The sequence below is a fragment of the Zeus faber genome, assembly GCF_960531495.2.
Source record: "Zeus faber genome assembly, chromosome: 1".
Taxonomy (NCBI): domain Eukaryota; kingdom Metazoa; phylum Chordata; class Actinopteri; order Zeiformes; family Zeidae; genus Zeus; species Zeus faber.
Window position 1 is genome coordinate 60,652,979 of NC_137193.1, and position 14,927 is coordinate 60,667,905.

General features: G+C 41.0%; 1 protein-coding gene across 1 annotated transcript; it reads left to right on the forward strand.

The window, feature by feature from the left end:
- The first annotated feature begins 1,932 nt into the window (after positions 1 to 1,932).
- On the forward strand, positions 1,933 to 14,835 carry bmp8a (bone morphogenetic protein 8a). The gene is made up of 7 exons (XM_079999192.1): positions 1,933 to 2,577; positions 8,253 to 8,445; positions 9,084 to 9,232; positions 11,243 to 11,422; positions 12,124 to 12,203; positions 13,277 to 13,387; positions 14,360 to 14,835. The coding sequence occupies exons 1-7, from the start codon at positions 1,995 to 1,997 to the stop codon at positions 14,507 to 14,509; spliced, it is 1,446 nt and encodes a 481-aa protein (XP_079855318.1). The 5' UTR covers positions 1,933 to 1,994; the 3' UTR covers positions 14,510 to 14,835.
- Positions 14,836 to 14,927: the final 92 nt, after the last annotated feature.

Below are 14,927 nucleotides of genomic sequence, written 5' to 3' on the forward strand. Positions count from 1 at the left end.
AATTCTCTGATACAGACGGCATGTTTTATGAGGTGAACAGATCCAAGAAACATCCACGAAACACTACGTCACCTTGATGGAACCCCCAACCTCAATCGCTTCCTTCTCCTCTTCATCGTCTTTTACTTGTTCAGCCAAACCTCCCACACTGGTGTATACAAGGAGGAGGGGTGGGGGAGACTAGAAAAACAAGATGGCCAGAGCGCTTATGCCTGGCATGTGGGACTCGCCCTTTCGGGGTAAGGACAAAATGGCCGGTGAGGTCAGCTTGGTTTGGTCAGTGTTATTCGTGCCTTTCAAACTCACCACAAGTACCAGGGCCCGGCCTTTGAAGCCTGACGTGCACAAACACCAGCTCTGGGCTGATCCTCGCTGCTATATTTGAGTCACTCCTTCCCTCCAAAATCCTCTTGGCTGACACACACTGGGGTCCACTCAGAAACAGGGCATGTAGATGGGTGTTTACAGGAGGCGTGCGGCTGAGGAGGTTAGGTAAACTACCTGGCGGCTCAACGGGAAATGGGGGTGGGGGGGGTGGGGGGTTTGCAAAGCGTGACCAAGAAGCTGCCACTTCACAGCAGTCGAGGTGTTGACTCGTCTGCTGCTTCAAACCTTTTTCCTGAGAGTTCGCTCAAGGTGGTTTCTGGGAGGAATTTCCTTACTTTTTTTTTGTTTACCACCAAAACCACGGTGATGTCAAGGGACACGTCTTGGAACCCGTGGATTTCAACATTGGCAAAACGGGTCAAAGAAGTGATGAGCCCAAAGCGACAAAACCCATTCAGGAGAACAGGCTGTTTTTGAGACCTGGAGCTTCAAATAAAAGCAACATACAAGGGGCATCGAGCGTCTGTTGATGGTATTTGGGCATGAAAGGGAGGCTGTTATGAAGAGATGAAAAGATTGATGGGTGGAGGCCTGAGGAGCGAGCGAGGGAGGAATGAGGTCTCCCAAGGAGACTGCTGGGAGGGGCGAGGGAGGGAGGGAAAGAGGGAGAAAATTGAAAGGAGTGGAGGAGGCGGTTATTTGAGACACTCCCTCTCAGTGATGGACAACCCGCACACTTGAGACTGGATTTGGATTCAGGGATCGACCACCACACTGCAGCCGCGCCGGAGGAACACGCGTCGGACTGGGCGGCGTTGAGGGACATTCTGAGGACCGTCTTCTTGGCGAACGGCATCAGGGATTTACATTCAGGAAGCAGTTCCCTGGAGTTCCTCCACGTGGATTGATTGCGAGGAAGACATCTGGATCCGGGGCATGTGTGGGCGGGGAACTGTATGAAGGCTTTGAGAGCGCGGCAGCGATTTTGGGATCTTCTCCACCGTGGACACCGCTCCCAGTTTGGGATCTAGTTCCCCGCCATCATACCACTGAGTCACAGCAGGTGTACCCCCCCCACCCCCCACCCCCCACCCATGAGCAAATCTTGATGACATGGCTCTCAAATTTCAGCCATCTCCCTGCTCTTAAATTACATTTCTCCCAGACTTTCAAGTTTGATGCTTCAAAGGGAGAGCGGAGGGGGTTATTGTTTGTCTATATTCAAACACATCAAAAAAACTCCTCTCTTGTAATCATGCCTGCGTGTTCATTATACCCGTTCCCACTTATGCCATGACTGGAGGCAGAGGGGGAGAGCGATAAAGAGAGAGAGCGATAGAGAGAGAGAGAGAGAGAGAGACAGAGAGAGAGAGAGAGAGAGAGAGAGAGAGAGAGAGGGAGCGCTATTACTCCAGACAGAGGGGAGGTAAAGAGAGGCAGGGGAAGGGAGAGAGGAAAGGAGAGATAAACAGAGACATTGTAAGGAGGTAAACAGGCCAGCTGTCTTCTAAACACATCAGACTTAAGTCAACAGAGCGTCAGTCCAGGTTGGTTCCTTCAGGCGGGAGGACACTCTGGAAGTGTAGGGTAGGGACCCAACGGAGGGACAGGAATCATAGATTTTCTCACTACTGTCCAGACAACCGAGGAGGGCAGGACTCTCCGCCATGGCTGCCGCAGACTCCAATCACTCTCGGAACCCACAAGGAAATCCAGAAACGACTAGAATCCACGGTCTCTCCTGTCCGCACAGCGGAGGCGAGTCACTGGAGTTCAGTGGAAGGTCCATCCACCGGGGCTCCTGGGGCCGCGGACCCCCCGGTGGGCTTCGGCGCAGCACCCTCCTCCTGCTGCCGGCGCTGCTCCTCCTCTCCGTGGCGCTGTGGAGCCAGCAGGCTGAGGCCGTGGTCCACTCCAGCTTCCGGCGGCTCAGCGGGCGCGAGAAGAAAGAGATGCAGAAGGAGATCCTGTCCATCCTGGGGCTGCCGGGCCGGCCGCGGCCCCATCCACCGTTGCGGCCTCCGTCCTCGGCGCCGCTCTTCATGTTGGACCTGTACCACGCCGTGTCGGCCGAGGGCGATGAGGAGGGCAACGACATCGTGGGCCCCGGGGGGCCGAGGCTAGCGGGGGGGGGCGTGGATGGGCTGGGCCACGTGAGCCACGCCGCCCTGCCCACCCTCAGCACCCACACCCCCCCACTGGGGACGGTGGTCAGTGAGGCCGACACAGTGATGAGCTTCGTTAACCTGGGTGAGTGGGGGAGGGGGGAGAGGAGGAGGAGGAGGGGGGAGAGACAGAAGAGGGAGGTACTTAGGGGTTTAGGTGAGAAAGGGTGTGTCGATCTTAGCAGTGATGGAGATTTCCAAAACAGGGAAATATTTGTCCCCAAAAATGTATCAGGTGAATGTTGGGATCCACGCCTCATGCCCTGCCCCACCTATTACCCTTAGGAAGAGAGAGAGGGAGGAAGACGGGGAAACCCTCAAACTTAGATTTAAAAAATTAAGATTTCCAACAATAGATTAAAACTTTTGAGCAAACTATGATTTTCTTACTTGTCATACTTGTGTTGAACAGTTCAGTTGTTACACTGAACTCTTAATAAAAGCTTTAATATAAACAACAACAACAATACAACAATATAATATTGTAACAATCGTAGTTATTATAGTTCCATAGAAACAATGTAGTTACATTGTATAACATTGTAGTTTTTATAGTTGCATAGTACCTATGTAGTTATATTGTAACAATTGTAGTTTTTATGGTTACGTAGTAACAATAGACAATATGTAGACAATATGTAGGGAATTGGGACAATATAACTACATTGTTATTACGTAACATTATAACTACCATGTTACACTATAACTATATTATTACTATGTAACAATGATAACTACAACTGTTACAATATAACTGCATTGTTACTATGTAACTATGATAACTACAATTGTAACAATACAACTACATTACAGTATTACATACAGTAATAACAATGTAGTTATTTTGTTACATTGTAGTTATTTTAGTTACACAGTAATAATAATGTTATATTGTAACATTGTAGTTATTTAAGTTACGTTGTAATAATGTAGTTATATTGTAATACTGTAGTATTATAGTTACATAATAACAATGTAGTTATATTGTAACAATGTAGTTATTATAGTTACATATTAACAATAAAGTTATAATGTAACAATTGTAGTTGTTATAGTAACATAGTAACAATATAGTTGTATCATAATATTGTAGTTATTATAGTTACATAGTAACAATAAAGTTATATTGTAACAATTGTAGTTATTATAGTAACATAGTAACAATATAGTTGTATCATAATATTGTAGTTATTTTAGTTACACAGTAATAATATAGTTGTATTGAAACATTGTAGTTATTTAAGTTACGTTGTAATAATGTAGTTATATTGTAATACTGTAGTATTATAGTTACATAATAACAATGTAGTTATATTGTAACAATGTAGTTATTATAGTTACATAGTAACAATAAAGTTATATTGTAACAATTGTAGTTATTATAGTTAGATAGTAATAATATAGTTATATTGTAACATTGTAGTTATAATAGTTACTTAGTAACAATGTAGTTATAGTGTAACAATTGTAGTAATCTTAGTTACATAGTACCAATGTAGTTATATTGTAACATTGTAGTTACTATAGTTACATAGTAACAATTAAGTTATATTGTAACATTGTAGTTACTGTAATAACATACAGTAGTAACAATGTAATTATATTGTAACATTGTAGTTATTTTAGTTACATCATAATAATATAGTTATATTGTAACATTGTAGTTATTATAGTTTGATAGCAATAATATAGTTATATTGTAACATTGTAGTTATTATAGTTACATAGTAAAAATGTAGTTATATTGTAACATTGTAATTACTGTAGTTACATACAATAGTAATAATGTAGTTATATTCTCAAATTGTAGTTATTTTAGTTACATAGTAATAATATAGTTATATTGTAACATTGTAGTTATTATAGTTACATAGTAACAATGTAGTAATATTGTTACATTGTTGTTATTTTAGTTGCATAGTAATAATGTAGTTTTATTGTTACAATTAAGTTATAATTATAGTTAAGATAATACAGTTAGCATTGTTATATATAAGATTTAATTATAGTTACAATAAAGTAACTAGTAAAAATACTTGTGGACATCAGATTTTTTAAAAAGTTCAAAATATAAAAATAAATTGACAGATTGCAATAATAATTGTAATTGTTGTTACAATGTAAGCAGTAAACCTCTCTGATAAGACCCTTCCAGACCTCTTCAGGGTCTGATGTTAATCTGTTTAAACATCCTTCTTCCTTCTCCTCCATCGCTTCCTTCCTCCTCTTTAAATCCTCCCAAGGATCTGAGACGTGGGAAAACAACGTTCTGCTGGTGGAATGGAATGTGCAAATCAAAGTATAACTTTAGTGGTAAAATATCATTTTTATATCTGTGTTTAAAATGTGTGATATTAAGTCCAGGCGTGATTCTTCTGTCTCCTGCAAGAGAGAAGCTTTTAAGATCATCAGCTCTGTTCGCGGTTTGTAAGAAGAAAGATTTGTGGCGGAATTAAATGTATTATTATGAATATTAGAATTTCCCACCTCAGAATAACATTTATTATTTTAAAGCAGATTTTTGCAACACCAAAAACACACTATTTACACATTCCCAAGTTTAATGTCGCTAAATATAGTGTATATATATATATATATATATATATGGTGGAGTATAGGTGTGTGTGTGTGTGTGTGTGTGTGTGTGTGCACAGCTGGTTAGCATTACACACGGTGGCGACGCAACGCCGCAGCATCGAGATGAAGCTGCTGCTGAAGGAGAAGCGACGCTATAAATACCGAGCAGAGCCGTAATTAGTGGTATGTGTGTGTCTACGTGTGTGTGTGTGTGTGTGTGTGTGTGTGTGTGTGTGTGTGTATGCTGAGCAGCTGCTGCGGCGCACGGCCCTTAGTCTCTCTAATTACTGTGTGTGTGTGTGTGTGTGTGTGTGTGTGTGTGTGTGTGTGTGTGTGTGTGTGTGTGTGCGTGTGTGTGTGTGTGGAGGGCTGCTTTTGTGGTTGTGTGTTGGACTCGGTTCCTGCGTGTCACCCTGTTGACCTCTTCATTTACATATCGCTCGCCCTCTCTCTCTGTAAATTTAAAGTTTGAGTTTATAAACTTTTAAGGAATATATGATCCAGAGGGATAATAATGCCAGGTGGTCGTTATTGCAAAATAACCCCCTGACAAGGGCAATCAGGGTCGTGTATCACTCCGAAGGGGTTTATTTAGTGAAGATGACAGTCTGGTTGTACGTTATCCTGCTTATGACATGCCACTTGATGATCGTGTAACTACTGTCTTGAAACTTGTTTAAAGGCTTCAACTAAGACAAACAGCACATACTGTATGGAGTATAGTGGCGGAGTGACAAGGGACGTGGAAGCAGGCGGAGAAGTGGTTGCCCATAGCAACGGCCATTCTTAACAGATCAGGGGGCCGTTATTCAGAAATAACAGCGTGCTGATCACCACTATTGACCAATCATAGTAGAGTAAAGTATTCCACAGAGCCACAGTGTAATAAATATTAAGTATAAACACTGAAGGTGTCAGGTGCTCAGGAAGTCAGACTAAAAGCTGTGACAGTGCTTTTTGGTGGGTGGGTACAATATGGGGCTGTGGTTGGTTAAACGGAATGACATGTTACACATGTTAGTTATCTGGTAAATTAAAACACAATAATAATATAAAAAACAATGTTTATACAGAAGCAGTGTACAATAATCGGAGACAATATCCAAAAATACTGGAAAGGCAAGCTTATTTATACAGCACATTTAAACAACAAGGCTACAAGGCAACAAGAACAAAGTACTTTACATGAACATCAGAAGCATTATGACAAAGTGCAAAAGAAACACATTATAAAGGACATAGAAGGCATGAAGTTAAAACATAGAATACATAGAAGGCATAAAGTTAGAAAATTGAATACATAGAATACATAACATTATAGTGCAGTGCAAGAAATTAATCAAAGAAACCTTGTTTTACTCTCTGTTAACATTTATTTTGCCTATTCCCAGAACAGCATTTTACCTTGTCAAGGTGATTCTAACCCCGATAAGATTTATATATTTTTAGAGCATTTTCTTTGGGTAGCCACACTGTGTTGATTTAAAAAATAAATAAATCATCTATTTGTAGGAACCCTAAACTGGTAACGCCTTGAAAATGTGGCCCCGAACAGAATGCAGCTGAACGGCCCTTTATGTTTCCAGTTTTTATTATTTTTATTTAGGCATTTTAACAAACACAAAGTCAAATGGGGCAAATGACTTGCAATTAAAAAAACAAACAGTGTCCTAGCTTTAAGGAACAACCTGAACTTTGCAGCTTTTCTACAGAACGTCCACGACGCTTTGCAGGGTTCTGAAATAGGGGTCAAAGGTGATCCACGAGGCGTGTGTATAAGCGCCCCTGGTGGTAACGGGTATATCACACGGCCGTTTCTCAATACCAAGTACGCAAAGTCCGGACTTGCGGTCTTGGTAGTTCAGACTTGGCAAGTTGGACTCGGGAGTACAGACTCCCGGGGACGGGAGGACGCAGGACAGTCATTCTGCGAAATGCATTCTGGGATACTTGGCTGTCCCAAGTCCACACAAGTCACCACCGATGCATCCTCCATAAAATGGGCGGAGAGAGTCCACATCCTTTTGGCATTTGGACTGGACTTGGCTTGATGCGGACTTTGAATTGGAACAGTACTTGGGCTGCGACTGATGACGTTTCACAAGTCCACAAGAACACAAGTACAAACAAGAACGCAGATTGAGAAAGAGCCACTGTGTTTCCAAGACTGTGCCACTCTAAATAGTGACTTAATAAGCGCGCTATATATATATATATATATATATATACACAGTAAACCCGAAACAACACGCTAAAAAACATTAATTGGAACAGCGCAGGTGTGTGCCCGATGCAGGCGTATAAAAGGGCAGCAATTTGCTTATCGCCCGGGTCCTTTCTCAGCGACCAAGAAGTGTTGCGCGTGGTAAGAGCGGGAGCCGCGTTCTCGGGAGATGGTTATAATCCTCGTGTTCGGAGCTAAATAAGTCTTTAAAATGTTTGAAAATGTATTTAAAAAACACTTCTTGTTGGACTTATTTCAACCTTTTTACCAAATAAAGCCGCAGATTTGTAGCTTTTAGAACAAGCAAACCCGCTGTGTGCACCTGCTAGGCTAACAATAGCATGTTAACAGGCTATGCTATTCTGCTGAAACAATATGTTGCTTTGATAAACTTTATAAACTCGGTAAATGACTACAACTTTGACGAAATAGCTTGGGGTCGTGACAAATAAAATGAGAGATGGGTAAACAAATTAAAAAAAATTTGAAAACTTCAGCATTCAATAAACCTATGCATTAGCAGAAAAATCAGCAACATACCACAAACCTAAAAATGTATTGAATGCTCGAAAATGTTCAATAAGCCTAAAAATTAAGCACTAAAATTATCCTGAGCGGAAACAATAAACCTCATGATAAACATTACATATAAAAATAACACAATGTCAAACTAACCTAAGAAACAAAACAAATATGTAACATAATGTCCTTTATTATTACAGTAGTATGATATTGGGAGTACATACACACAGTTTACAAAATATGAGACTAATCTGGCGTTAAAAGAAGGGATTTCTAGTGAAGATGTCAGGTTATGTTCTGGGGATAATATAATAAGGCTCAATCTCAGATTCAAAGTGCTTTATTGGCTTGAAAGTCAAATGCATAAGAGAAAAAAAATGGCTTGGATAAAATGTATGACGTAAAACAATATCACCTCTCTCCACATCCCCCTGCAGTGGAGCAGGAGCGGGACCTGCTGCAGCCCCGCCCCTACTGGAAGGAGTTCCGCTTCGACCTCACCCCTCTCCCCCAGGGGGAGACAGTCACCGCTGCCGAGTTCCGCATCTACAAGACGCTGACGCTGGGCCAGCGGGCCAACAGGACGCTGCACATCTCCGTCTACGAGATCCAGAGGGACAACAGACACAGGTATGGAGCGATGGATACTTCCTTCGTCCCCGGGAGGAGCTGAGAAAAAAAAAATTAAACTACGCAATAAACTTAAAACAATCACAGAAGAGTACGAATTTTCAACATAAAATAAACCAAAAAATGTACAAAGTCAGACCAGATTCTAGTAATTTCACCAAACGAATAGAGCCGATTTGAAATATGCAATATACTGACAAATTTGCAAATAAAGTGAGGAAAATTGGCGATATAGTAGTATAGATTCAAGAAGCTTATTCCGTCATATACATACTTTCATACACAATAGTTACTAAACCGACCATAGCTGACTTAATTCCTACCAAACGAACTGCTTCCTTAATCGTAATGCAGTTAGTGAATAGAATAATATAAATAAAATAAAAATTAAACAAGACTCGGAAGCTATACTATTAGAAATTTAGAAAACGGTAATATACCTTAAAATATACCCCTGTACAATTCACCTTTTACAACTAAAGTTTTTATAATAACATAACGGGGTGGGAAACAAACGTTATAAAAATCTGTCGCCCCTGCTGGTCAGGTTGATATTTAGTGACCTTAGACGCAGCAGGGGAATTCAGTGTTGAATGATCTTCCTGACGCCATGTCCTGTGTTCTTCATCTCCGTCCAGGGAACCAGAGCTGGTGCTGCTGGACATCCAGTCGGTCCCCGCGGGACAGGAGGGGTGGCTGGCCTTCGACGTCACGTCTGCCTCCAACCGATGGCTGCTCCACCCGCGCAGCAACCTGGGCATCCGCCTCTACGTGGAGACCGAGGAAGGTGGGTGCAGCTCAAACAGAGCCTGTTCACAGCCGTCATTTTCGACGTGTATAGAGGGTTAGAGCCAATGTCATTAATTGCCAGGACGACTCAGAGGAAATGGTGAAATTACTTATTTGTAAAATGTATTTCAATGTATTGTGAACCAAATTGATGTAATAGTTAAAAGTGGGACATTTATCATAGATACTACGCAATTGTCAATATTAAAATATTTTTTTTGTGTCCATGTATGGAGGTACACACCGCTCAGCCACAACATTAAAACCAGTGACAGGTGAAGTGAATAACATCGCTCATCTGGTTCCAATGGCACCTGTCAAGGGGTGGGATATATTAGGCAGCAAGTGAACAGTCAGTTCTTGAAGTTTATGTGTTGGCGACAGGGTCATGGACGTCCAAGTGCTCATTGATGTGCTTGGGTAGCGAAGTCATTACATTACATTACATTTAGCAGACGCTTTTATCCAAAGCGACTTACAATTATTCAAACACCGACGGACGCAGCCATCAGGACTAATTAGGGGTTAATTGTCTTGCTCAAGGACACTACAGCATGCTAGCAGGAGGAGCCTGGGATCGAACCAGCAACCTTTAGATTACTAGACCACCAGCTCTACCTCCTGAGCTACCATCCCCTAGTCTAGCCTGCTGCTATGATAGAAAGGTGTCAGAACACAGTGCATCACAGCTCGCTGCGTATGGGAGCAGTCAGATGTCCATGTTGAGCCCTGTCCACCACCGAAAGTTCCTACAATGGGCACCTGAGCATCAGACCTGGACCATGGAGCAATGGAAGAAGGTGGCCGGGTCTGATGAATCACATTTTCTTCCACGTCATGTGGATGGGCGGGGTTAGGCTCCAATCCGATGGAGCATCTCCGGGATGTGCTGGAACAACAAGCCTGATCCAAGCCTGATCCATGAATTACATTTCACTGCATATATGTATGGAAGTATGTATATGTATGTGACAAATAAAAATCTTGAATCTTGAATCTGATCCATGGGGACTTCCAGGGCTTAAAGGATCTGCTGCTAACTCATTGTGCCAGATACCACAGGACATCTTCAGAGGTCTTGTGGAGTCCATGGGTCAGAGCTGTTTTGGTGTGTGTGTGTGTGTGTGTGTGTGCATGTGCGTGCGTGTGTGTCGGTTCCTGCGTGTCACCCTGTTGACCTCTTAATTTACATATTGCTCGCCCTCTCTCTCTGTAAACGTAAAGTTTGAGTTTATAAACTTTTAAGGAATACATGATCTAAAGGTGGTTGTTATCGCAAAATAACCCCCTGACAGGGTGATCAGGGTCGTGTATCACTCTTATGGGGGTTTATTTAGTGACGATGACAGTCTGGCTGTACGTTATCTTGTGTGTGAGATCCAGAACTGTTGAACACATTGCAGTCTGTATCAATTAAATTAAATGGTGAAAAGAGTATTGCAATAGGATTCTACTTTATTTGTTAACTTTTAATTTAAAATTCAGCAACTGTTGTCTGTTCATGTTCCGCTGTGTTCAACCATCTACACATGTCAACATGTCCCAGGTTACTCAACACTTAAACCTTCCACGGCTTGTGGAAGTCCACCTTCGTTGTCTTAAAACCTAAACACAATGTGAATATGAAATGCTCAACAGAAACAATGGGGCACAACTAGCAGGCGTCAGTGTGTTTATTCATCTGTCATGGTTATGCAGTGCAAATGCAATGTTTTTGGTTTGCAAAATTTGAAACATGTCAATGTGAGGTCCCAGGCAAATTTATTAATAATTAAACTTTGAAAAATTATTTCATTTCCAAGACATTGGCACTTAGAGAATGTACAATAATTGTTTTGACCCTAGTTTCACTGTTATTCCCCTGACTAGTGTAGAAGACACTGAATCAGCTTAATCTTGAGAAAAATGTGGAAAACGATTAGAATTTTCTAAATCCGCTTTAATATCGCTGTCAGTCTCATAATTTATTGAAAACCTCCAGTTGTAGATAACTCTGTTTGGCCCCCAGACCGCTCCCTGTCAGCAGGCTGGATCGGCCTGGTGGGCCGCAGGGGCCCTCGCTCCAAGCAGCCCTTCATGGTGACCTTCTTCAGGGCTAGCCAAGTCCCCTGCCGCCCCCCGCGGGCCGTCAAGCCAAACCCCCGAAAAAAGAAACACAAGTATGACCTTCCTGTTCCCAGCATCCAAGGTAGGAAACCTTCCATCTGGGATTTTTTTTTTATGCTTTTCTTTAGTCTTTCTTCTTTAGAGTCATTAATCCAATGTATTGTGCAGTTGAGGGCTCAGAGTTTTAAGGACATCAGAAATATTGACCAAAAGTAATATGGATAAATATAGAAGATAATTCCGAAATGAAAACCTTAAATTTAAGATTAATCTACAGCAGTGATCCTCGAAGTGGGCTCTGTGGAAAAAGTTTTTGAAAAATTTACTTTTTGTGTCCTTTGAAGGGGAACATCTTTTAATTGATTTTAATACATTTTTATATTCTGTATTTTGAAAAGGTGTAATAAAAACATAATACATAATTTTAATACGTTTCCCTTGGATGTTTTTCCACATGTAGTAGTGTGAGAAAAAAGCCTAATATCAAAAATATTTTTTGCGACATATGGACATAAGGGGTCCTTGGGTGAGAAAGGTTTGAGTACTTACTGATCTAGAAGCATCTGATAATTGATATTTGTGATTAGTTGAATTATTAAATGTTTAATACTGAAAAGGTGGGAGAAATTCTCATTATCTAGAAAATATCGATAACTAATCCTGAGATCATGCCCAGCCCTAGTTTTTATAAAGCCTAACATAAAATAAAATGCATGATTCAAAGAGTAATAAGGAATGTTTATTTGCAAATGATTATATAATATTCATGTCGACCGTGTGCAGATCACAGTCAGTCCAGCAGCGGGCGTCAGGCGTGTAAGAAGCACGAGCTCTATGTCAGCTTCAGCGACCTGGGATGGAAGGTGAGAACAGAGTTATATTTTCAAACGACTACGTGAGGCAGGTGACGTAAAAGACAATGTACAGCCCAAAATAACCCCAAAGGATCAGGTCTCACAACAAAGGGGGTTATTTTGTGACAATGACAGTATGGTTACACAGCTCCTTACTAATGTACTGACACCAGGGTTCGACTGATATTGAATATCGTTAAATTCAAAATTCTTTACACCAAACAACAGAACCAAACAAAGGCGGCATAATACCGTGACCGTGGGGGTATGATGTATAACATACAGTTGGAGAAGTACACTGATTTAATGAATGTTTATTTAATAAACGCTGTAGCCTCGGGTGAAGACGGTGTTCAGTTGCGGTGCAACGGCGCTGGAGCACACCGCACAGTTTCCGTAACAGTCATCTAATGTGGGAACAGACTCCATGCTCCAGCATCTGAGGGGACACAATGAAACCTTTTGGATCGTTTCTCTGTAAAGGTGGAGAATGTGTGAAGCTGTTGCGGAAGAAATGGGATCTGTATTTTAATGCAAAAATAAACGGTATTGTCTCTTCCTATATCTCACTTGAAAATATATTGGTACACCACCGCTCCCTACCGGGGGACTCTTTCATATCGAAGGCTTATGACGAGCTTATAGTTCGCCAATAGTTCTGACTTTCGTTGCTGTCCAAATTATTTTTTTTAAATACTTGCATTTCCCTCGTCTGCAGTTTCTTTACAATTTCTGACAGTTGGTATAAATTCCTCTTTCTTTTAAAATATTTGTTTGAGTAACTCAGACGGGGCGGTTCTAATTCTACTGTGGGCCCTGTGACATACGAAGGGATCAAGAAGCTCAGCCGGTCGTTTCAAGACATGTTTTCAGAAACGGACAGCCGACAAAAAAGTCTTATTTCACAATTTGTGTGTTAGTAGGCCCATCAGAGACACAAATGTATGTGCATATGCACTGATAAACTGATTATTTTTCTGTGTTAGGGTCCCATTCAATCCACTTCAATGAAGGCTTTGTTCTATAAAAATGTTTTTAATTGCAACACCTTATACTAACCATGGGGTATTTTTGGTCCTCAGGACTGGGTGCTGGCCCCCACAGGCTACTCCGCCTACTACTGTGATGGAGAATGTCTGTACCCACTGGGATCCTGTATGAATGCCACCAACCACGCCCTCATCCAGCAGGTGGTGAGTACAACTCTTCAGAGGGTAGAGTTTAGCACTCTGAAAGTAGACTCTGTTTTTGATTCCTGTAGGTGCTCTATATCTTACGTTTGTCACAATTACATATTTCTGTCTAAATTTAAGCCAAACTACTTGAAGAATAGAACGTTATTTTGGAAAATGAATTGTCTCCCTGAATGTCAAACATCAATAATTGACTTCTTCATAAAGTGGATGTGTATTATTAAACTATGGTGATATTGAATTGCTTTGGGTCTGTGCTGTCAAACAATTAATGAGCACAAGTGATCATTTTGAGCTCATTTTGTACTCGCATGAATATATTGGTCTCATAACTGTGCATTAATAACCCTTGTCATGCAGCCCTTTTTTTCAGGTAACCACAAGTAATTGGACAGGTCACTGTTACGTTCAAATCAGGCACTATTTTTTTTTTTGCTGGATAAAGATATCCAATTAACTATCTGGCCCGACACCATCATTCTGTAAAATACACTATGAACCACGTGGTTGGCTAAAAGTCAATAAGAAGTTAAGGTGTAGCGGGAGATCTGGATTTATACTTTAATCAGTAGTTTCTTTCCTCATTTTTGGCTTGATTGAAATTAACAATGGCTCTGTTTATACCACATCTTTTTTTTTTTTTTTTTTAATATATAGAAATGGTAATTCTAACCTGTGCAAATACTTGTGGTTACCTGGGACTATGCATGAAAGGGGTTATTTCTAAGTTATGAAACCAATATTCATGTACATACTCTCAAATCGAAGCAGACAATCTCTACTTTAAGCTCATTAATGTCCTCATCTCATGCTCATTAAACAGTTAATTGAAAACATTGAGAATACAGAACTGAGCCAGAAAATGTGTCATGCACTGGTGTTACTTACACCTACGAGAACTGTTTTACTTTAAAAGCTGATTTGAGTCTTATCAGCTGTATTTATCAAAATGTTTTGTGGTTATTTGGACAGGTTCACCTGCTGAAGCCAGACGAGGTTCCCAAGGCGTGCTGCGCTCCCACCAAGCTCAGTCCCATCTCCGTCCTCTTCTACGATGAGCACAACAACGTCATCCTGAAGAAGCATCGCAACATGGTCGTCAAGACGTGCGGCTGTCTATGACAGAGGAGCCCAAATAAAGGTGTTGCCTTAAAATCAGGGTTCCCACGCTGCATGTAAAGCTCAAATTCCCTGTCAACCAGATTCCTGAAATCATTGACTTTTACTGAACGTAAATGAATGAAATGAAAACCTCAATAAGCTGGTTCTTATTGGCAAAGACCTTTTTTGTATAAAAAAAACCATTTATCATTGTGAATGAAATACAGCTAAAATTCTGAATTCCGAAACCTGTGGGAACCCTGTAAAATCCACAATATATAATATTTTCACTATGTCATTAAGATCTGCTTTCTGGGTCTGATTTAATCCATGTAAAACACATTATTTTCCTATGCATATGAAACAAATAATGCATAAAAGGATGCATTTGCTATTTTTCAACCCAAGAATTAAAATGTTGTTTCTACCCGGTATGACC